A 24634-nucleotide genomic window follows, 5' to 3' on the forward strand; every position below is an offset into this window, starting at 1 on the left:
TCACTGCATGCATTACCTGAACATGGATTAAATTGTATTTTGTGTTAACACTGGTATTTTTTGTTAATTGTTTTTTTTGTCACTGCATTTCAGTGCAAAGTGATGTCTCGAGTACCTCTGGACTTGGAGGAGTGCAGCCATCCAGTGTCTCAAGCAATTCTGGGCTTACTGGAGAAGGGCCACCATCCACTGTCTCAAGTAGCTCTGGGCTTGCAGGGGGAGTACAGCCACCCAGTGTTTCAAGCAGCTCTGGAATTGTAGGAGGAGTGCAACCGCCAACAGTTTCCAGCAATTCTGGTCTTGCAGGAGGAATGCAGCTGCCTGCTGTCTCCAGTAGCTCTTCTCTTGCTGGCGGGATTCAGCCAACTAACGCCTCAAGTAGCTCTGGACTTATGGCTGGAGTGCCACCACCAAATGCCTCAAGTAGCTCAGGGCTCCTAGCTGGAGTTCATCCACCTGGTGTCTCAAGCAGCCCTGGCCTTCTGACAGGAATGCAGCCACCCAGTGTTTCCAGTAGCTCAGGAGTTCTGGCAGGAGTACAGCCACCGAGTGTTTCAAGCAACTCTGGGCTTCTCATAATGCCACCACCCAACGTTTCAACTAGTTCTGGACTTATGGGAGTGCCACCACCAAATATTTCAAGTAATTCTGGACTTCTGGCAATGCAGCATCCAGCTGCAGTTCCAAACATGCCTCATTTAAATATCAGTAATCAGAGAATGCCAGGATTGCCTCTTATAGATATCCGTCCAGGCCTAATGCCCCATTCGCCTGGACCAAGGTTTCCATTGATGCAGCCAGGAATGCCACCACAGCGTACTATTCCTCCTCCCGCAATCCTTGATCCATCTCTTCACCCACCACCACCTCGAGGTCCTTTTCCTCCAGGAGATATTTTTAATCAAACAGAAAGACCTTTTGGAACACCAGGAAGACAAAATATCGATAATATTTCTAATCCAGAGAAAAGGCTACCACTTGGAGGTGATAACATTCAACAGGAGGGGGACAGAGATTATCGCTTTCCTCCGGTGGAAAACCGAGATAATCTTAACAGACCATCTCCAGTGGATGTCAGAGATTCTGTTGGACGGCCACCAGTTGATCCAAGAGAGGGTATAGGAAGGCCTCCAGTAGATGGAAGAGAACACTTTGCTAGACCACATATAGACATGAGAGAAAATTTTGGAAGACCAGGTATAGATAACCTTGGCCGAAGAGAGCATTTTGGTTTCAATTCAGACAAGCACTGGGGACAGAGAGGAGATTATGATGAAAGAGAGCACCATGCCTTCCCTATTTATGGTGGCCCTAAAGGCTTCCATGAAGACAGAGAGAGGTTTCGGCATGTAAACTATAGGTTTGATAGTAGAAGTGGTCCCAGTTGGAATAGAGGATTTGAGCAGGATGCTCACAGAGATTTTGATGACCGCAGAAGACCCTGGGAAAGACAGAGGGATAGGGATGACAGAGATTTTAATTTTTGCAGAGAAATTAATGGAAACAGGTTTGGAAGAGACAGAATGTCAAACAACTGGATCCCGCCTCCACATCCACGGGTTTTTGAGTATTTTGATGGGGCCACTTCTCAACGCAAAGCTGATAATATGCCCCAGGTAAATGGTGAAAATACAGAGACAGAAAGTCAGCCACCAACTGCACAGGTGCAGGATGATCCAGAACTTTATGAAAAACTGACATCTTCTGTGGAGATAAACAAAGAGAAGAGTGACACAGAAGCTGATATAGAGAGTGAACCAGTGGTAGAAAGCACAGAAACTGAGGGGACATAATCATCACTCAGTAGGTAAAAGATACCTTTTGTAAAGTTGTCATCTCTCTGTAATAGATAAATGGCTGACTGGACCGTAGCAGTTCACTTTTGTCTGCCAGAATTAAGTTAATCTGATGTTCATGTTCATCTTTCACTTAAATAACTGTACAACTGACTTGTATAGAACACTGTTCTTAATTTGAACATGGTAGGTAAGCGTTTTTTGCTTTTTGGGTTTTTTTTTAAATTTTATTTTATTTCTTTGGTAAAACATAAACTTGCCCCCAATTGCTTTTAATTTCACAATGATAAATTAACAGCTTGTCAAACAAAGACTTCCTATGGAAGAAAATGGAATTTTTAGATACTACCCATAGTTTGGCTATCAAAATTGTTATACTTGAAAACAGGTGCTGGTGTATCTTGTCCGTGTTTTTAGGCTGCTGCAGAATTTTAAAGTATAGATAAAGCTGTGATATTTTATGTTCCTACAATTCGGCAGAAAAAAAAATGGCCCATGTTACCTTAAGGAGCATAACACAGAGATTAAAAGTGATTTTGTAAAATCTACACTATAGTCTCTGTTTTCTCTAAAGTAAGTGTTTGTGATTTGTTCCTCGTACTGCAGTGGGTTTAAAAAATGAAAAAAAGTACATTTTAATGTTGGGTGCATTTTGTTTTTAGATGCCAATAAAGCATATTTGTTTGATAACAGTGTTTTAGGTATTGTATTTTTTTAAAAAACCTGCAAGCTCTAAAAACTTGGAATCAGCTACGATTATGCTTAGCCAGTTGTTGCAAAAGGTTTATATTATTTTGTAAAACCAGTGCAACAGTTATATGTGCAAGAAGCATATGGTTTTTACATCAAAGATCATGCAGTCATATTAGTTTATGTAAATAACATGTATGTAAATATCTGTGTAAACTGTTTGTAGATACCACTTCTTCTGTGCATGCCTGTGTATGTGCAGGCACTCACAGAATACTGTAGGCACTTCAATAAAATGAAAGGAATCTTTCATTTAGGTTGTGAAAATTTGCCTTTCACCTTCTTTAGGTAGTAAGATCAAACTTATTTCACTGCAGTGCTGTCAAGCTTCTGTTTATTTGCTCATGCTTATTGTTACAATGTTCTTACTACTTCTAGAAGGTGGAATATATATACTGTAAAAATATGCAGTAGTATTCCAGCTTACTTTTTAAAATGCAGATATGCATGAAGCCAAAACTTAAATGAGTATTTACATTTTTTTATTTTGTAATATATTTGGCGTTCTGGATAGATAGTGTTAGTGTTTGAGTACTTTGTGGTTAATTGATTTTAATGACTCAAAGCTCAGAAGTATTGCATGAAAAGTAAGCTGATGCTGGTCTAAAAAACCCTAATGTTTTACAAGAAATAAGAGTTGGGGGGTTGTGTTTTGATGGAATAACATTGAAGTTGAACCTCTTTTTAAATTGTTGAGATGAATTGGCTGCTTAGGTAAATTAGTAGTGCTATTCTCTCCCGTTTCACCTGCTTTGCTGCTTGTGTATCCTTTCAGTTGGAAAGGTTAAGCTATAGGATGATGTCAGATTTTCAGTTTGTTCCATTCAAGTGCGTTTCACCAACTTCTTTCAAAATAAGTTTTGTTAAAATTCTGTGTCTGAAAACACCTCTCACTCAGTTTTAAGAAATTGTTTTCTTCTTGCATAAGACAATAAGGGTAGATTCTCTTACATGAATGCCCCTTCGGTAAAAGAAAAGCTTTTAGCTCAGATTAGACTTTTGATCTTTAACATTAAAGCCTTAACATGCAAGTTTTGTTTCCCCTTCTGCTTCCCTTAAAGGGGTGAAAGTATGAAAACATCACATGAGTGTAAAGCATTAGCATGCCTTTGAACCTAGGAGCAAGTTACTCATGTGTGTGTATTCCTCTTCCTCTGGATGGTGGGGTATTTTTTCATGCTATGTCATGGTTCAGTTTTTCAGTTCCAGGGACTCCTATTCTGGATAGTAAACAGACAGCTTAATGAAGGTGGCTCTTGGAAAGAGTGGACTTGAATGAATTATTATCTGTTGTGCAAGTAGTAGTCATTAGGTATGCATTAAATAACCACTGCCTTGTAATGGACCTTGCTGATGTGTTTATTACCAGAACGTGTCTTGGGAGCTGAGATGAGCAATATTGAAGGTAAATGTATTGTCATGGGCAGTCTCTGGCTCAAAGAGAGACTAGTGCTGCTGCCCCAGCTACTTGTAGTGTTCTGGTCAGACAGATTTGATTGTGTGAAAGCCCAAAAGTACAAAATAGCTCTAAGGATATTTTATGAACTTAAAGGGTTTTATTTCATTTTAATATGTTAAGTTTGAAAAGGCTTCAGCCATAGGCCACAGAAATAAATACTCAGAATCAAACACATATTGGCAGTAGCTTTACTTTTTAAACATTTTGTTAAAAACTCCTGAAAACTAGAAGTTCATCTGTTGTTCTTCTAAACTGGGACTGGCAGTGTGCCAAGTTGTTCATAGTATGAAGATTTAGGTAAATTATGAGGTGAGAGTTGTTAAACAATTTGGTTGGTAGTGGTATAGAACAGTGCATTTAATGAATATATTATCTTTGTTAATATCTTTCCAACATGAATAAATTGGCTACTGTACATATGTGTTACACCATCCATTTCTAAATGCTGTTTTTTGTAGAATAAAAGTTTGTTGTATGGTCTTCAGTTGCATCATGTTTACAGCTAGAACTGTTCATTTCTTATTTAAATAATGTAGCATGCAGATATGTATTACCAAAATATAGCCATACTTAGAACCTTGAAGGGACTTTATATAAGTGAAAAACTCTGGTTTCTTTATCTTGCCAGCAGGAAGTTTTAAATTTTCAGAGCTGAAGACTTTCCTTTTATTGTAGATTAAGCCATCATAAGCCAATGTGTGCACTGAAAGGAACTGTCCTGACGCCCAGACCAATTTTTTGATGTGATTCATGGGAGTGACTTTTAATTTTTACTCTTGCAAAGGAGAGACTGAGATTGGGACAGAAAGAAGATGGGGCCCAGGCATTGGGGTAGCAGTTCTGGCTTACGCTGGTTTAAAGCTTGCTGTAGTGATGAAAGGTTGTGCGTTCTAGCAACTGAGGAAGCTGATGTATGATACACATGAGTAACAGATGCATTGAAAAATACTTCAGGTAGCTTTGCAGGCAATACATTGTATTTAGGCATTCACATTTACATGAAAACCATATGCATCAGAAAGTTGTTTGATGTATTTGCCTTTTTAAACAGGCTGTGGTTCTTTCACTGTTAGTGCATTTGAGTATAGCACTATATCCATAAAGATGAAATGTAGCCTTCATTTGCTATAAGGGTATGATTTCTTTGCTGAAGCCTTTTCCTGTGAAGTACTGGTAGGCTTTCTTTTTATGTGTGGTACTTCCTTTTGTTACAGACTCAGGGGAATATATTCTGTTAGATTCCTTTGCTTCAGTAGAGCTCTGTAACATACCTAGAGTCACTTAAGTGATTTAAATAACTTTATGAAGTTAAGGAACTTTTAGCCTGAGTAAGTCAAGATGGGGGGTACTGTAATCAAGCCTGCAGTGAGGCATGCACAGGCATTCCTTAAGCATAGTTGAAAAATTATAAAATAAACTTATGTATAGAAGATGTTTACAAGATAAGCCAATTTATTACAGGAGTCTCTGAATATACAGTTTGAGCAGTTTTGACCATATGCAAGGATATTTTCTGCTGGTCAAACTGCAAGTACTCTTGGCTTCTTCCCCTAGCTCTCACATCTTTGGGTAATTTGATTTGAAACTGTTAGAAAACTAAATGAATGAAACTAAATTTCATTCTCTGTCTTTTCAGTAATGGTGAGTTTTTGTTGCTTGATAATGGGAGAGCTGAGCAGTCAGAATAATTGAATGGTTTGGGTTGAAAGGGACCTTAAAGATCATCTAATTCCAACTCCCATGCCATAGAGGGACACTAGACTAGGCTGTTCAAAACTACATCCAGCTTGTCCTTGAACACTTCCAGGCATGGGGCATTCATAACTTCTCTGGGCAACCTGTTCTAGTGCCTCACCACTCTCACAGTGAAGAATTTCTATCTAATATAAGTCAGTACATCAGTTTAAAGTCATACTCCAGCTTTACAATTTTAAAGCCTGTTCAGCATATCAGGAGTCATCAAGATAACTGGACAAATTTTTGTTATTAATTCATGTTATTAAAGAACCTTTCTTTCCCTTTTTTGTTTTTGTTGATCTTTCAGGAAAAGGATCCTTTCAAGAAAGGATCTTTCTTTCCCTGTTGTGACATCTTCTGCTAATTCTTTTGAATTTTGCATTAGTCAGATTTTTCTTTCAACTTCCTTTCCACAAGTAAGCATGCACTGTGAAGCCATTACTGGTGTAAATGAGAGATTGTTTTAAAAGGCATAAAGGCAGGATGTTCTTTTTTTCATTTGAAGCTGCTTATTTCAATAAGAATGGCAAAAGCATTTTTCCTTAATTGTAACTAGTCTTACATTTTTGCTTGAAGGGCTGTCACAGTGATGTTGTTAACTCCACTTATTTGGTACAAGTTCTTTGGGTGCATGATAAATACAATTCAATTAGTATATGTACTTGATATTTCATAGTCAAGAAAAGCCAAGTAGAGCTACTAAAAAGAAAATTAATGACATGTCTTGGAGTAATAACTCACATATAGGATCTGAAAAGTGATTCTTGTCAGCGATGAGAGTCTCTTAATAGAGTTTTTGTGGAAGTTGGTAAGCTGTAAAATTGTATTTGCTTTTATTCTTTTAGTCCTGTCTTGCAAGAACTTGATGAAAAAGGGTTGTCTCATTGAATATCCTACTCTTAATATCTTTTAGATGGTCTGCTACCAAAGATTAGAGGAGGCAATTCTAGCAGTCTAAGCACTCTCACAAATGAAGAGGTTCTTAAGATGTATTTATTGTACAGTTAGAGATGAATGTGTTTTCTCTCTCCAGGAGTTTAAAGTGCACATTTCAGCACTAGCATATTAACAGTGATTTTAGTTGTATCACTGGTTTACTAATCTTATTCTGTACTTTGTAATTTTTCTTTTAAAGCTAAGTCACTAGTGCTAATTTTAAATTTTCTTATCTAATGAAATCATACTAAAGCCCTCAGACAAGGGACTACTTTGTGCTTTGCAAAAAACAGTATGATCAGAGAGCATTGTAACTTGTAAACAGGCTAGTTGAAAATTTTTTTTATGTTTTATGTTTTAATGCTACAAAATTCATCTTGAATTATTTTCTGTATGCATATCTGTTTCATAATGGATATGTGTCCGCATTAACGTGTGTTAAGGTTTCTGTTGAAATGCAGAAAAACAGATTCTTTAAAGTAGATGATGTGTTTCTCAAACAGTTCACAGGTAACTTCACAGCCGTATGGATTTGCATTCTAGAACATTACAATTGTGTGCAAGCCAGTGCAAGAAATCCTTACTAGATGAATAGGTGAAGAGTGTTCAATGTATCTAGAATTGTTAACTCAAGTGTAGGTCGGCAGGATTCACCTAAGCCGTAGTTGCAGGGACTTTGGCTCTGAATGTCACTTCCACACGAAATAGAGATCATAAGTAAAGTAGATTTTTCTCTACATCAGCAGGAATTAAGTAGAAATAAAGTGTATTTCAGTGTATAAAGTCCTTTCTAAAAGTGCATTCACCTTCATCTAGTCAGTGAAAACTCTGTCACTGCCACCTCAGTTGATCAAGGGGAAAAATATTTTGGATTTATGCTGTTTCTGAGGTAATAACATCTCATTCAGCAATGCAGCGAAATACAGTTTTAAGTGTGCCTTAAGTTTGTGCTTTTGAAAAGGACCACCTATTTCAAACTTCAGACAAAAATGTAGAGAAAATCAATGATTTTTTTCTCTGTACAATTTGAAATGTAATTTTGGGTTCAGTGATTTTCATCCAGAAAATCTTTGTCATTTCAGTTGTGCAAATACATAAATAGTAAGTGTACACTCAACTTCGAAAATGTTTACTGAAAGTTGTGCTAGTTTGCCCAGTTAATTTTCATTGTTTTTCACATGCCTGCGTTACATTATTTTGTCAAGTGGTTCTATCACAGAATTCCTCTTACAGTAAGTTAGAAATACCTTTGAATTATGTCATTCAGTTGCATAAATGAGATGTTTAAATCTAGGGCAACCATAAGTCTTTATCTTGAACCTCATGGATCTTTTGTGCAGTATGACTACCAACACAGGTAACTCACTGTTGAGGACCCTAGTGGTAAAGCTGTCTGTGATTAAAAGTAAAATACAGACAGCAAATTAAAATACTTGCTGATTGTTTTGGAATTTTGCTATTTATTAAAAGCAAAACAATGGCATCTCTCAAATTCCATATTGATTAGAAAACACTGTATTAAAATTATGAACTTGGAGGGCTAAAGTTGTATGAATTGATAAAATGAGTGAGGCACCCATTACTTTTGTTAGAATGTAAAATTTTGAAGTGATTAGGATAAAATGTTATTTTTACAAAATATTGAAGTGTAATTTTAAAGTTTTATGTGCATACTACTAGTAGTTTCTCTGTGTACACTTCACATGTACTTTGTTGCTGCAATCCTTATTTCATGATCAGAAGCACTGGAAAACAGGAAAGTGGCATGAAATAGCATATTCTAGCAGACACCGAAAATACTGTACAGAGCAGATCTGTATGTAAACCACTGCACAGATAATGGTTTTTCAGCAGCAATAGCTTGTTAGCCTAATTTGAAATGAGAAAAAGTACAGTTAGAAAGCATGAATAAACATTTTTTTTGGGTTTTTTTTAGATTCAATAGAAGTTAATGTGTGCATTCTGATTAAGTATTTACTAATTAACAAGCAAGCAAGCATCCAATGATTTTAAGTACTCCTGAGCATTTTTCTTACTATTGCTCATACCTCAATTAAAAATGAACACCTCCTGACCTTGTCCAAACAACAAAAGACCCCCCTACAAAACTCAGGTAGGTGTAAATATTTGTCAGCTTACAAGGTTCTTGGAGGTACAGCTTGCCACAGATGTTAATATACCTGTTTGAGTATCATTAAATAGTAAATACTTCAGATCCCAGCCAAAAGCATGATGAAGAACTATATCACTTGCAGGGAATGTGCTAAATTGAAGGTGTAAAATCCAAGATAATTTTGTTCCTTGTTTATCTCCTAGTCCAAATACTGCCCTTGTTCAGGGTTCCACTCTGAATGCTGATTAGAAGATGTTCTGATTAATGCCTGTGTGACCTGTTCAATAAGTAATACATTCTATCTATTGCATCACTATGATACAGACAGTAGTGAGAAGTTGGGAGTGATGCTGTTTAAGGCAAAGCTATCACAGAAAAAAAAGGGAGATTACAAAATTGTGTGAATCACCAATCTCAAACATTGCTATCGAGAAATTTCTACTTAGTACAGAGATAATTACTGATTACTAGTAATTTTCTCAGTAGCCATAAGAGTGCATTTTACAATACTATCCCAGTTTGACAAGTGCTGGCTGCAGCATCTCTTGCATTCTGCTATCTGCAGAAAAAAACAAAAACTTCTTGATCAAAGTTGTTACATTCTTTCATGTTATTGCTAGAGAATTTAAAATAATGATGCTTTAGTCTAAACCAGTATGTGTTATACAGCCTCACTTGTTTACCAGTGGGACATTACTGTTTCATTAGGTCCAGGATTTCAAACTCTGTCTGGGGTGTCTCAGTTTCTTTTTCAGGGGCCTTTACAAGAGCAGGTGATAGAAGATTATATGGTTCTAATTTCCTTGATTTTTCTACTGCCTTTAACACAAAGGATTCTAGGGGATAACTTATTTTCCCTTTCAGATTCTCTTTCCTGTGCAAGTATTTATGAGCAGGCAACCCTAGTAAAGATTTTATTGGGATTCTAAGAGTATGATGAAATAGATTGTATAAAATGTCTGAAAAAAATTGCAAGCACTATACTTGTCTAGTCCTGTGCTAGGAAATTCACAGAGCTCATAGAGAAAGAAAGCAAGCAAATTGAAACAACTTAATTGCATTGGTCTTATCTTCTGGCACTCCCAAAATGATTGTACTTTCTAAGTAGATCTTTTCACTGTAGCACATAGAGCTTCCCTTTAATACATGGTCACTGTTCTTTGTTCAAAATCCATGATGTCCTCCTGTTTTCTTTTCTTCATCTGCATACTGCTTTTTTTGAAAGCTTATGTTTTATTTAAATAGCATTTTTTTTTCTTCAAAGGATTTTAAAAGATGAATGCACTAGGTTAATAAAGTTTTCTTATTTCATTTTAGAATGTGCTGCTTAACTCTCCTCAGTAAATTTCCTTCTCCATGAAAAGTTCTTATATTTCTGTATTAACCAGATCAGAAGTAATGAATGACATGTAAAAAAAAAGAGAGAAATAAAAATTTTATTCAAAATTACATATATTTGTCATGATAGTCTGGTTCTAGCATGTTCAAGAATGTAACTAAAATGGCATTTTTCACACGTCCTAGCAGATTATCCTGTCTCTAATATGCAACTTGAAAAATTGTGCACAAGCTAGACCAGCCTCAGGAGCTGTCCCATGCAACTTGTACATAGTAGTGAATACCAAAGTCTTGATTTTTCCTTTTTCATTCCTCTCCTTGTCCCCGGATATTCTAATTATTCAGAGTGAAGAAATTTAAGCAATCAACAGATTGGCTGAAAGCTATGAAGAATTTCACTTTTCCAGCTTGGAGAATTAATTTGTTCTAAATGTCTCTTATCTTGATACATTAAAGTAGACAAATATAAGTCCAAAAGGAACAAATTGTGAAAGCAATTCTGTAAGTATTTCTAGCATTTTTAGGGCTAATAAGCCTGCTAAAGAATTGGAAAGATTATAATGAATGGGCTGTTTTACTTAAAAATTACATTTTCTTAGTGGCCCTTCTCAAGAAATTTCATCATTATTCTTTTGTCTCACCTTTTTTTTTTTCCTCCCCAAAACTGGGTCCTATTAAGCGTCCTAGAATGCAGCTTTGAAATTACAGATTTTGTCTTACAGTAACAGTCTAGCGTCGACTTGAGCTACATACCCCAAAACATGCAATACATTAAATTTATTATTGTGGAACTATCAGTGTATGTTTATATATCCATTTTACACAAGCTTATGGAAAGCTTAGCTGGAGAATTTGCAGTCTACACGGTGGAAGGAAACACAAACTTCAGTATTCACTCTTCCTTTTGCTGTGCATGCTACACTTAAGGTCTTCCTGCAGCTGACACAGACTTGTTTTGTCTTCCATCTTTGTCATGTCAGAAGAGTCAGAGTTAGATATGGGAGTGTTCACATACAGATTTAACTTCACATCATCTCTGAAAATCAGTTGAATATTTAAAAATCTAAATATTTAGATGGGGTTCTAAATCTAGCTTGCTATGGAACATTTAGTTGGTTACACCAGACTTTTTACATTATTTAGTGTTTGATTTATTTAAAGTAAAGCAAAACAAAATATTGTTGCATATATAAGAAAGGTTTAGTCTTGTTGGTGGTTGATTTTTTAATGAGAGAATACAAGGTTCCCAGTCTTATACTATAGAAAATGATGTGGTGAACTGTGAAAGGCAAAACCTTAAGTACCCTGACACTTGGCTAGAAAAATACCAACCACAACCTTTCATCTCAGCTGTGAGGTAGTGCAGAGAGTGCAAATATGTCCAGGCAAACTGCTGTGTTTTGCCAGGTGCACAGCAGAGAGTGGAATAATATTGAGCCATACAGACACAAGGCCCCTGATCATCCAGGGATTAAGATTGTCTTTCTATCTGAGCCGCAACAGTGGTATGACTACATCAGTCTTTTTATGCTGAACTTTGTCGCATGCTTAATATTTATAAACAGGAGAAGTATTTAAAGTCAGTATGTTTTTCAAGGTAATAGTTTCTGCCAAATCAGATTTGTGAACCAGGGGCTGTGCTTGAAGGGAACCCAGTTACAAGCAGGAAAGATGATAAAACCACTGTAGGTGCTTGTTTGGATTGTTCTGGAGCAGAATTGTATCTAAAGATACTATAGGCTGTTCCTACTTCAAGGTCTGAAGATACTATAGGTGGCTCCTACTTCAAGGTCTCACTTGCTGGAAAAAGGCCAAAAGTTGATTTTGAAGCTTTTTGTGATTCTGACCTTCCAGAATACTCTCAGTAGGCTGATACCTCAAATACACCTTACATCTGCATTTGTTTTCCCATTCCTCATGTAATCTTGACCATGCTAGGTAACAGCCAGCACAAACATCTCATTGTCATCACTGATCCTAACAAAGATGTTCTTGAGTCTCCTCCTGTGCCCTTTTGCATCCTTCAGATGCCATTGTTAGCCATTTCTAAAGACACTGAAATAGGAAATTTAGTGTTTTTCTTTAGGAACAGAACCTCTACTGGAGTGATGAAATACTTCCCCAATTTTTATTTTCACCCTGATTTCTTTGGCAAAAGCACTTTGAAGTGAGCTGCTTATTATATTATGATTTCCAGTGTCTTCAGTCTGAAAGTGCATTTTGATGGATTTTGAAGGAACAGTTTCTATGTACTCTTACTGTTCCTCTATATTTTTCCTGCCTATGTGGAGCAGTGGTGTCTAGCCAGCCACTGCAGCCTATTTCCACACCTTCTTAAGAGAAAAAGGCCAACGTGTCCCCAAAACATGCTGACGCTTTCTGCAAAGGGCGCCTTCTCAGGCTGTGTGCAGCAAGAGAGGAGCATGCAAAAATAATAATCCTGCCTTTCCAGGACACCTTATGCAGTTTTTGAACCCTACTTTGCAACAAGTCTCTGGGTTTAAGACGATGAGAGTAGCAGCTGGATGTGTTGCTCCCCTGTTTAATTATCATCTGTACTGGTGCTCAGGGACCTTACACAAATTGCCAGGTCAGCAGCTGGTTGTGCCTTTTGTGAAGGGTGGCCACTTCTGCCGTGTTTGTTCTGAACACTTGACATACCAAGCAGAGCCCTGAACTCTACTGGCACCTGTGCAGTACAGGAGTTGCTAGTTGTTTGTGACATGTGGCAAATGCTCTTTCATGTGTGCCTTTTTCTGTTGCTTCTTTGAGAACAACGCTATTGCTTTTCCACTCTAGTTCTCTCCTGCATAAAATAGAGTTTGATGAATGCAAAAGTGGTGAGAGGAGTTCATACCCCTGCTCATGGATATGGTGAGGATCCTATACTCTATCAGAGTGACATTAAATTTGTTTTCTACTGGTGAAAAATTTAACAAATTTAACAAATATTTCTTCGATCATGCTATTTCTATAAAAGAACATATATTTTCTGGCTGTATAGACTGCAGAGTAAGAAATTTGCATTAGTTTCTTTTTATTCTTTTACCTTTTATCTTTATACTTTGTATCCTGTGTACCTGTACATTGATTCTGTGTACAGTATGCTCCTTGGCAAAATGCATTAGTACTTTATTAACTTCCTTATCTCAAAAATTATGTTTTTTCCATCTGAATGTATCACAACCTAATGGACTTAGAGGAGGATTCAAAAATAAGCAGCCAAACAGCACAGGAACTGGAAAATCTCTTCCAGTAGGACTGAGGAATGGACTGTGGGCAAGAAAAGGAGAGATCTTTGGAGCTCAGTCACCTTACCTGTGGTTATTGATATTTTATTCTGCATTCTAAAATGATGAACACTTCTGTATCCAAATCCATAGGACGTAGCAAATTGTCAGGTGTCAGAGTATTGTAGGATTTTTCTTCTGAGAGGTTCTCTTTTTGTGAAACTCCTCTCACAAGGGTGCAAATGTTGCATTTGAAAAATTTTCTAAACACTTGCTGATTTTGTTACTGATGCAGCAAACCTGAGATGTTATATTCCTTTCTTTAACACTTAGGTACTGATTGAAAGTGTTTGTAGAAGTGTCAGCAATGACCAAAGGAAGATTACTGTAGTTTTGAAGAACTGTGAAACTGAAGGATTTGTGAGGGATGTTAAGGGGGGATGAATTTACTGGGGATTTACATATGTTTTCACTTGCTTATAATGTAGAATTGGTGCCTAACTGGCTGGCTGCTGCTGAGATTAACACTCTTATACTTTGGTATTTTGTTCTGCTTTTGGTAATTTCAAACATGCAAGAGTTTTGTTTATGTCAGCTTTGCAGACCAAGAAGGGTCATGTGTAGCCCTGTCAACACTCAGGAGGAGTCTTGTAAACTAAGGACAAATTACTGCTAGCCATGATGTTGATAAAAGTTATGTTAAAGGGGAAAAAAGTGATTTTCAATGCAAGAAATGCTGAATGCTTTGTTTGTGAGAGTAGGGTGTCTTTCTTAGTTTGATAGAAACTATAAGGAGAAACAGCTAAGGTAGCTGAGTTAAAGTCTAAAAAGTTCTGCAGGTATTTATTTCTTTAAATTTTTGAAAGATATTCTGACCCCTCTTTTTTTACTCTTGCTTGTAGTTAAGATTTTTCTTCCTTGGATGTTGCTTGGGCTTCATTATGTGTATTTCCCAAGGCTGGTGACTTGCTGCTGTGAAACCAGCAGAGGGTGCCCAGCACATGTGTAGTCGTTGCTGTTTCTTCCCAGCCCGCTGTGGTGCAGCTTTTTGGAAACCAGGGAGCTGCTCCCTTAGCCCTGTAGAGGAGAGGTGCTCTATGTCTTCAGTACAGTTCTCAGAGCCATCCACTGCTGTGCCTCAGTGCACTGCTTTCTGTACAGGTCCTGTGTGTACATGCTCACTGGGGTAGTTTTCACCCTCTGGTGTACCCTGTGTTGTACACTAGTTGGATTTTCTATTTCAGTTTTTTTCACGTTGATTTGTACTCAGTGCTTTAAGAGGAAGCCAGAAGTTTAGTCTTACAATGTTGAAATGTGAAAGGAAATCCCAGAAAGCTAGAGATCTTCATGTGATAACCTTCTTCATAACTGACTCATTCTCACTCATCTCTTTATTAAGATCTTTGCTGGTTCCTCTCTGAAGTTTTAATTTCTGTTTTTTTCTCCCCATACTAAGTGAATATCTTTTCCCTCTGTTCAAGATCAATGTGATTGTAGTATTCTGTGCAGGTACAGAGTATGGATTAAATTATGTTCTTTACTGTGAATTAAAGGAAGGAAGTAAAGGCGAATCTGGTTTTATTTTGGTGCTTTTATAGTATAAATACCCTGTCAGTTTTTACGTGGACATGAGGTTTTTCAAACACAGATTCAATAAGCTGTTTTTAAAAAACACTGCTTAAAAAGAAATCAAGCTAATGGATTTTTTTCATTGCATCTGATAACAGAAATCCTAATTTGTCCCAAACAGTAGGAAAGAGGCTTTTTTTACAGTTTTTTTTCTATATCAGCAAAGAAAGATCCTTTTTTAAGTCCTTTTTCTCATGTTAGAATCAGTTGTGTGAAGAAGGCTCAAAGTGTGGTTTTCACATAGCAATACCCAGATTTGATCCTGTAGAAGTTAAGCTGTTTGATTGCTGCTTGAATTACCTTTATTGGAGTAGCACAGTAGGTCCAGCACAAAACTCTGGACAGGTCTCCCGGTGTGTGGAGCCAAGGGCAGCATGTGTCATTCATAACCTCATGTTGTCACTTGTCTGTCTTGGATTCTGTCACTCCTGTGTCAACTGTCCACCATCTTACAGAAGACATGTCAGTAAATCTCCTGTGGTCCCTTCACCTGTAAAGAGCTCCACTAGTGCATTCTTCTCCCAGCAAAGAGGAGGAAAAGTCTCCCAGCTTCCAGATTTTTAGCTGAGGCTATCCAGCTCCTGGTGAGATGAAAGGGAAGCTTCATTTGAATGTTCAGTGAATAGTAACTGGAGAGGTGGCAAGAGAGATGGCTTGGGTGGGGAAACACAGCAGGCACGTTTGTAATGGCAGCATAAAGGCTGCTCTCCACAGCAGAGCCAGGGCAGTGAGGAGATGGATGGGCTTTTGCAAAGTCACGCTGTTCACCTGACAGATGAAGGAGTACTTGTGGGTACCAACGAAAGCCATATTCCACATATAAAGTAAAAGACAAGCTTCATTGTGTGACTGCAAAACAAAAGGAAATATGATTAAGTCTTCAAATATTGTTTGCAAATTATGACTGCCTGTAGACTCAAAAGGATGACAACTGACGACAACTGAAAATTGTCACTTTGAAAATAAGATACATAATATCTATAATTCTTTTTATAAGAAATTAAGGTCTGAATATATATATATAAAGCTATATCATTGCTAAACAAATTTATGTTGATACACTATATTCTCTCATCAAAAAATATAATGGTTCTATTTAATTCTAGATCAGACTGTTTAGGTGGTCATTTTAGTAAGAGTAAACCTAGCTACAGGGAGCAAAAAAAACCAACAAAAATTGCAAATGAAAAACTAGATTAAATAAATTATCATAATGCTCTCTCATTTTTTTTCTAGATTTAAACAACTTGAAAATAAAAATTAAAATAATTTTAACTTAAACAGCTAAAGGTAATTTTAAGTTTTCATGTTTTATGCTGCCACTGTAAATGCTGGACAGGTTCCCTGCCAGGTTTCCAGGCCCCCATGTCAGCCACAGCACCAGGAGGAGCACCTGTGCTCCTTGTGCCCGTGCCGTGGCTGTACCAACCAAGCTGCCACCCTTGGTTGGTACCTGCGCTGTCCTGGGAGGGGCATTTGGTTGGAGCATGGTGCTGGTAACACCAAGGTTGGGGATTCAGCTGGCCATTTTCTTTAGAGTTGGACTCCATGATCCTTGTGCATCCCTTCCAACTCTGAATATTCTGTGAATCTGTGTGAAAAGTTGCTGTAGCAATGAGGTGGGAAAGAACGAGGAAGTCTTCTGTCCACCTCTTTGCTGGCCAAGTAAATGCACGTGCAGAAAGCTCTCATTCCTGTCACAGCAAAGTACTGGCTTTCCTTGGGATCTTCTAGGGGAGGATACACTGCTGGGTGACCAGTACCTGTTTCCAAAAGTCAGCTTTATTAAAGATACTTCAAGAATCAAGAAAATAGGTTTTTTCACATGCTCATGTCATTAGGTTTGGACCACCCACCCTACTGTTGCTCATCCCCAAGTGGGCATGCCTGTAGCAAGGCAAGGCGATGTCTCCCAAAGGAGTTGCTTGAAACAAAACCTCAGAGTCATTCCACTGAGAAACGTTCCTTGGGCAACTTAGCAAACCTTGAAAAAACTGCTGCTTCTCATTTTCTTTTATTTTATAGCTCTCCTAGATTTCTTTTAAAACACTCATAAAAGTCTGGGAGACCTGGGAGAAATCATTGTATTGTTTGGAAGTAGTCAGAAAAATTACTCATTGTATCCAATTCTCAACATCCAACATGGCAAACCTTTCACTGCCTAGAAATGGGATGAGATTTTGAGAGCAGAAGCTGTGTATGTATTCTATTAAATGTTCCTAATTTTCACTATTTTGTTCTGAAATTCTGTTTATTTTCATTAATTTATTCTGGATATTTGTGCTTTAATGTGAAAGTATGAAAGGAATTAACACAGAAAAGGATCTGCTTTACTCAGGTTTTTATGGTTATCAGAGCGTTGCTGTTCCCCACTATTGCTCCAGACATGCTCTATTTCCTTAAAAAAATTTGTTATTCTAATACTTTTCTTAAATATTCAATGCTGACACAGCCAGAGACACTAACTTACATTAACTGAGAGACCACTGTGAGTTATGAGAGAACCTGTCCCTAGACTGGCAAAATGTCTACCTCACCTGTTTTCTACATTCCTGCCAGATGTCAAATGCAGCAGTGGGTGATTTCCTGTGATGGGACCATCAACTGTGGTGTCAGGAGCAGATGCTCATCCTGCTCACCAGCTCCCTCAGAGGGTGAGGGAGGCACCCTTCAAACTGACCAGTGAGCCAAATCCAAGTGGTCACCTCTGACTCACAATGAATATGCATCCATACTCATTTCAAGAGAGTATAAAGTTAGTTTTAGTAATAAAAAAAAGTATGCTGCCCAAGCATATAAAGAGGTAGATAGGAAAATAACCTTGTGGTAGAATTTAGTCAAAATTAAGTATTTACAGCTGGATTAGATTCTCCTCTAGTAAAGATAAATTCAAAAGTGCTATATCATTCCTTCTCAGGGGGCAGGTCAATTTAAAAATACTTATGACCAGTTCCTGACAGTTCAAATTAAGCTACTATTACAGAGCAGATAGCATGTTTTTTCGTTTTGTCTCCTGTGTAAGTGGATGAGATGGATTCCACTTCAGTAGCTATTCATTACACATTTGCTTTGTGCATCTAAGGTCTCAGTAGTGACCATCTGAAAGCAGTAATTAAACATACTTGAATGTGGTGTGTATGTGGTATGTAATTTAAAGAACTCCTGCCTTCTTTTCTACCCTTTTATTTCATCCTTGACAGTCTTCAGGATCAAAACGTTTGAAGAGGTTGAAGGGCAACACTGCCAAATAGAGAGAACATAAAAATAATCCACTGGAATCTGTCTGTTGGAAACATGATTAGATCCTGAGAGAAGCACAGTGGGTCGAGAGTGTGATGCTAATTACATCAACATCATGATCCAATGGGTTTGGTCCTTGTACAGGTTACTCATGTAACAGTTGGACTCACTGATCCTTGTGGGTCCCTTCACAGCTCTGTGAAGCTGTGAGAGCACTCATTTACACACTCAGCAGTGCTTTAACTGTTATAATTATAAATGCTTTTGGTTTCTCATCAACACTTTGAAAAGTGCATTGAATTGCTTCCCTTGTTGATTTACATCTCCTTTTAATTATTATTCTGAAATTTAAAAATCTAAATACTAATCCATCAAAGCACACAAAATATGATTATTCTGTTTAGAATAACCAGGCGTGCTTACATTTAAAGCACATTTGGGCGCATCATTGCTTTAGTGCCTAAAGGAAAAGGAACAAATAAGTCAAAAATGGAGAAACAGAGAATAATACAATACTTCCTAAACTTGGCAATTGTCTTACTTGATTGGAAGCACAATTGGTAAAGCAGTGACAAGTTTTGAAGTCTAATATGTTAAAATGCACCTTTAGTTTGTCCTTTTGTTCAGTTTATATTTCTATTTCCTAGTTTTTTAACTTCATGACATTGTGGTAGATGAACTTGTGAGATTATTTTGTTTTTTCTAATGAAACCATTTTTTTATCCTAGAATGTGAAATGTTACTCAAATACTTTTAAAAACCTGACATTTCTTGAGACTTGGCTGATTTCCCAATGTTTTATATTAAAAGTTAGAGAAATATTACACAGAAACTGTCCTTCCACCAGCAAGCTCCTACTTGATGGTGTTAATTACCTTTCATGAATTTCAAAATAATTTGTGTAAAGGAGTTTAACTCTCTGAAATATTCTGTGTGATATCTTTCACTAATAATTTATTGAGATTCTCCTTCTTCCCATCTGCTTTCAGTGGCACTTCACATTCCTGATAGAAGCAGACAAGAGATTTTTCATTAGCACCGTGAGATATGATACCGTCTTTGGCTTTTAATTAGGTTTTTGAGAAGCAAGTGTGTTTCCCAGGATGCAAGATTTTAACTGAGACACATTTTATAGAAGTTTTACTGATGATTAAAACATATTTTAATAACTACAAGTAAATGTCCATAAGGCCAGATATAAATAGATATCTTGTCACCAAGATCCTTGAAGTTTCAATTACAGTCTTCCAGATATCTGACTGCTTTTTAGTCCTGTATAATATTTAGCTTGACTCTTTTAAACAGACTAAAATTTACAGCTCTATTAAGTCACTGTTGAACAGTCAGGATGTAGCTGTAAATAGATTTGCATCCTTGATTTGTCTCCTTATCTGCTTTTATTTTATGTGAACATTGAAGCTGTTTAGACATAAGGCTCAAACAAAAATATGTTTTGTATGGAAATTGCCATGCAAAGTAAAGCTGTCTTATAGTTGTATTCAAAAATTGATGTATCATCACAATAAAATAGGTCTTCTCTCACATAATAGATTATTTTTTGTTTTGCAGGAAGAGAGAGTGACAGGTTGTTTGTGAAAAATCTTTTTTTCTTTTTCATAACAGGAAACAAATGCTTTTAACTTTATTTGGTCTCTCTAGTTATATAATTGTATAACTATGGAGAGTAATCAATTACAAGACACAACAATCTGGCCTTCAGTACCAAAAGTAAAATAATAATGTTAGTCTCAGAGGTTACCCAAGTCCATCATTCCCTTTGAGGCATCTGTTCATCCTGAGTGTGATACAGGGCACTGCATAAAAGCACAAGGTCTCAAAGACACAAATATTGTTCCCCAGCAGGTAGGTGTGAGTCCTAGTGGAATTGCACCTGGAAAGTAAAGTACATTTTGAAGCAAAATGTTTGATGGTTCTTGGTAATTGTGCTAAAAAGGATTAGATTAACACAGAATAAGCATTCTGTGGGTGCTTATAAATATGCACTTCCATAGTCTTTCATGTTGGATTTTCCTGTCTCTTCCTACCCAGTATAATATCTCTTTTGTTCAAGCTTTCTTTTTTCCTAGAACTTCCCATCTCTTGCCCACACCATCACACTTCTCAAGGAACTTAAGCCAGGACTTAACTTTGTGTCCAAAGATTTGGCACAGTTAAGTACAATACTGAAAGAGGCTGTATTCTTTTTGAATGATAGTAAGTTGTAAAAATGTGCTACTTTATCCTTCAAGCTCTCATCTAGGATATTTGTAAAATAAACCAATAAAGTCACAAAATACAAAATTTTATGGTGACAATTATTGTGCCTGCAGATTATCTGTAAATTCCTTCTTCTGCTTGTTTTGTGGAGATCAAAGTATCGTATTGACTTTCAGAAACCTTGATCTCTCATTGCAGCTTTTTCTCCTTCTTATCATATCTTGAGCATTTTGACAGCATGCTCCCATTTCCATGCTATGCATTCCTTGTTCGAGATAAGAAGTGTCCTTGTTTTATTATTTGTTGGAGAGGATCTGGAGCTTTCATACAAACACATCAATGGTACAATTTTAGAAAAGTCAGAGGAATCAGGAATTTTGATCTCTGTTATCATCCTGTCTTATATAAATGACTAATTTATAGGAATATGATCCATTATGTTAATGATAGTTTAATGAAAGTTGGATTGAGTGCTCATGTGGCTTACTGTATGCTTTGTATGATAGTGGACAAATTGCTTTATGTCTCAGCATTTAGTTTTGGGGGTTTTTTGGCTTTTTTTTTTTTGATAAAGGGTTTTTTGGCTTTTTTTGATAAAGAATTTGCTTGTCTTTTTTTTTCCCCAATTCTCTGTTTTACTTGTTTTGAGTGTGACCTGTTAGCTGAAGAACATTCTTGCCTGTGTGTGTTAGGTTTCATAACAGAAGTCCTAGGAACAGATTTGGGCCCTGCTGCTGCTGCTGGTAATGGGAAGTTTTGTGATGCCTTTTCCTTTAACAACCTGTATGCTTTCAGGGAGATTTTGTCTGAACTGTTTAACAAAGACAAGGATGCTTTCGTGAAATTAGGAAGTTGCAGACAACTGTTCTGTCCATGGAGGCTCACTATTATTTTCTGTATCCTCAGTCCCTACTTGGCATAGCTTCTTCAGAGTCTATGCTGCCATAAGTGTCTGTAATAATTGTTTATTGCAGAAAATTAAAAATGGCATGATGCATAGCAGAAAGAGGAATATCTACTACATTCATACCACTTAGCTGGTGCTGCCATTCCATGGCGAGACCGAAGCAGATGCCCAATAGGGCAATCTTATAAAATAAAGGAAAGCAAGTTATTTTCTGAAAATTGATGATATCCCACTTAGTTACACCATCTGATAGAAAAGTCACCTTCAGATTTACTTTATAAGTCATCCTTACCCGTGCAAATGCGGTCTGAAGATGCTCTGGAGTGACTGTTGAATCAAAGGAGGAAATCAGTCTTTTGAGTGTTTCTTTCTTGGTCATTTCTGTAATTACAGGTGCTACTTCCCACCTCCTCCTCTCCACCTGAAGCAGTTAGATGTGCAAACATCTATTAAATCTGAATTAATTTCAAAGGGCATTGGGCAATGAAATGTTAATGCACCCTCAGTACATTTGGAAAATAAAAAGGGAGTATGAAGGATGTTGCATTGCAAACATTTCTGTGTCAGTATTGTACTATTGATTTTACTTTTTTTTCCTTACAGGGACCATTAAAAATTCAAATCTGGATGTCTATAAATTGTACAGTCTCATTAGTTGTCTACATTTATAATTAAAAGCTAGTGCAATATGCAGCAATTTTGACATTGTACCAGGAAAATAAAGGAAATGATCATTAAAAATGGTTGAAGCATGACCTTTACCTGAGGTATGCTGTTTTTCAGAAAGCTATAAGGCTTAGCAGGAAAGTAGATAGAACAACTGAATAATTGACAGGATCTGTTTAATCCCATTTGTCAGTTATTTTGATTTTGCCAGGACAGTAGTTATGGTCTGTTTTGTCATGTAAGAAAGAATTTCCAACATACACAGTACATTATCCAGTATTTACATGTGATTGAACATAAGAACAGACCTTTGGCTGTGTTTGCCTTGCTCTCCATTTTATTATTGTAATGGAGAGTAGTTTGTTTTTATAGATAATTTTGTTAAAGGTTAAGAGAAGAGAAGTAGAAATGTTTCCTTCTGCACTCTGTGCTCACTGTAGTTTGGAAAATTGATTTGCTCCATTAGAAGGAGCATCTTCAAGTAGAGACTGGGCACCTTATGCCAGGGTTGCTGTAGTCAGGCACGGGGTGTTTGTAGTACAGGGGAAAACCCATGGAGGGGCCTGGCAGCAGTGTGCAAGACTCAGCACACCCAAACTGCTCCTGCTGGCCATGCAGCTTCTCCCTCTGTGCCAGTTTACATGAGGATTTTGTTTCTGAAAATTCCAGTTTGACGTAAATTAAATTCTATGCTTCTTAACCAAAAAAAAAAAAGAAAAAAAGAAAAAAGTAAGAGACCTGTTGTGAATCCAGTAGTGTACAGGTGAAGTCACCTAAGGGTCTGCACACTCAGGCTTGCCCTTCTGTGAGGGATAGGACCTTTCACAATCTTCCTCCCTAATTTCTACTCGTCAACTCTTCTAAAAGCAGCAAAACTGGTGGGCCTCACTCCAGATGTTCCCACAATGAAGCCTGTCTTTCCCTCTCTGTCATACTGGGGTTTCTGATCCTATTTTCTCAACCATCTGGGAACAACTGTCCTGTTGGTGGCTGGGATGGCTGGCCCCTGCAATCCAGTGGCCTTACACAACTTGTCCTCCCTGGCAGAGATATGGCACTGGTGGCTGCCAGCTGCCCCCATGGTGGGAATCTGTATGGGGCAAGCTCTTGGTGTGTCACCCCTTTTGCTCTGCATGCCATTTGCCTTGTCTAGGTGCAGCCTGGTCCCTGCCAGGCATCGCTGCAGCCTCAGCCCTGCCTTTTGCTTTTAGAGCCTGTTCAGCTCATTCTAATGCAGTCACTAACTCATTCCTCCAGTGGCCCCACAGCAGGGTATACCTGAATAAACCACTCCTGTGATAATACTCCTGTAAACCACTGGAAAGGGCTATGGAAAGCAAAGATGGGGTAAAGGTATGACTGAGCATGAGCACGTTAAACAAGTGGAAGAGCATCCCGCGGTGACTTAGTGGCTGCTCTCTGCTGCTTCCAGCCAATTGAATTAACCAGCTAAATGGATTTGAGAGATTTATCCCTTGTCCTGCAGGCTCCATACTTCCTGGCAAGCATCTTGAGACAAATGGCAATCATTTGCGTCATAGTATTGAGTCTCTGTGACGGAAAGTTCTGATCTGTGCCTGCTTTCTGTGGCTGAGCATGAGGCTGGACAGGTTCTGACATGGGATCACCTGGGCTGTTTGCCTGCTTTCAGGGAGAACCAAGCACACTGCTCATCTGCACATGGGTTTGTCTCACCACTGCCAGATCTTCCCATGACACCATTACATGCAATACCTGTAGATAACCTGCTGCCTGGCCAACTGCCCTCGTGTTAGAAAGCTTTTCTCCACAACTGCATACTAAGTCTTCTGCATGAGGAACATGGAGAACAATTAGTAATCATCCTCTTCCCATAACAAACCTTTACATATTTTAAATATGTTATCATGTCTTCCCTTAGTCTTCACTCTTTCTAGACTAAACAATCTCTTTCTTTCAACCTTTCATTCTTCTACATCTGTTATCAATTTTTTTGTGGCTTTTACCTGGATTCCCTCCAACTGTCTCTTTCCGTCAACAGCCCAGTCGGCAGAGCTGGATAGAGTAATGCAGTCAAGGCTTTGCCTCTGGTAGTAGGGGAAAAATAATTGTTTGATTTGCTTACAGTATTACTCTGGCTATATATCAGGCTCCCTTTATCTGCAAGTGGATAGAATCCTGACTTAGGGTTGCTTATAGACCACTGTCACTCCCTTCAGCTTTTTCTATGGTAATTTGCCCTTCTCACTGTGGATCTGATGCATTAATTTCAGAACATTTATCCAAATTACTGCAGTTATGGTGAGTTCTAGTCCAATCTTGTAAACTGCTTGCAACCTCACCCAGTTTAATATATTGTATCAGATGCTACAAATCTCCTTTATCACCAAAGTGTGAGATTGTCACATGTAAAAGGCATCATATTTACAACTAGCTTGTTATGAGAAAACTCAAGGAAGACCTTTTTATGATCAATAACAAGTGGAAGTTATGTAATAGGATGGAGTCAGACTTTTCTCTGCCTGTTACTGTCACAGCATATGATCGCCTGAGGTCACTGGTGTTTCAGCCACCAAAGGCAACGTTCAGGTGCTAAATTCATCTCTGCTGAGCTGCAGGTGATGGCAGCAGTATTCT

General features: G+C 37.7%; 1 protein-coding gene across 4 annotated transcripts in view; it reads left to right on the top strand.

The window, feature by feature from the left end:
- SCAF8 (SR-related CTD associated factor 8) overlaps positions 1-24634 on the top strand; it is a 151095-nt gene that overhangs the window by 49520 nt on the left and 76941 nt on the right. For 2 of the 4 annotated variants that reach the window (XM_064413389.1, XM_064413387.1), the window contains exon 20: positions 94-1807. In XM_064413389.1, coding sequence (XP_064269459.1) covers positions 94-1793 — 1700 coding nt within the window. In that variant the 3' untranslated portion in view covers positions 1794-1807. Of the gene's footprint in view, positions 1-93; positions 2487-24634 lie in introns of those variants that run through there. The other 2 variants (XM_064413386.1, XM_064413390.1) reach the window with 1 other exon arrangement.

Source organism: Passer domesticus, chromosome 3, assembly GCF_036417665.1.
Source record: "Passer domesticus isolate bPasDom1 chromosome 3, bPasDom1.hap1, whole genome shotgun sequence".
NCBI classification, from domain to species: Eukaryota; Metazoa; Chordata; class Aves; order Passeriformes; family Passeridae; genus Passer; species Passer domesticus.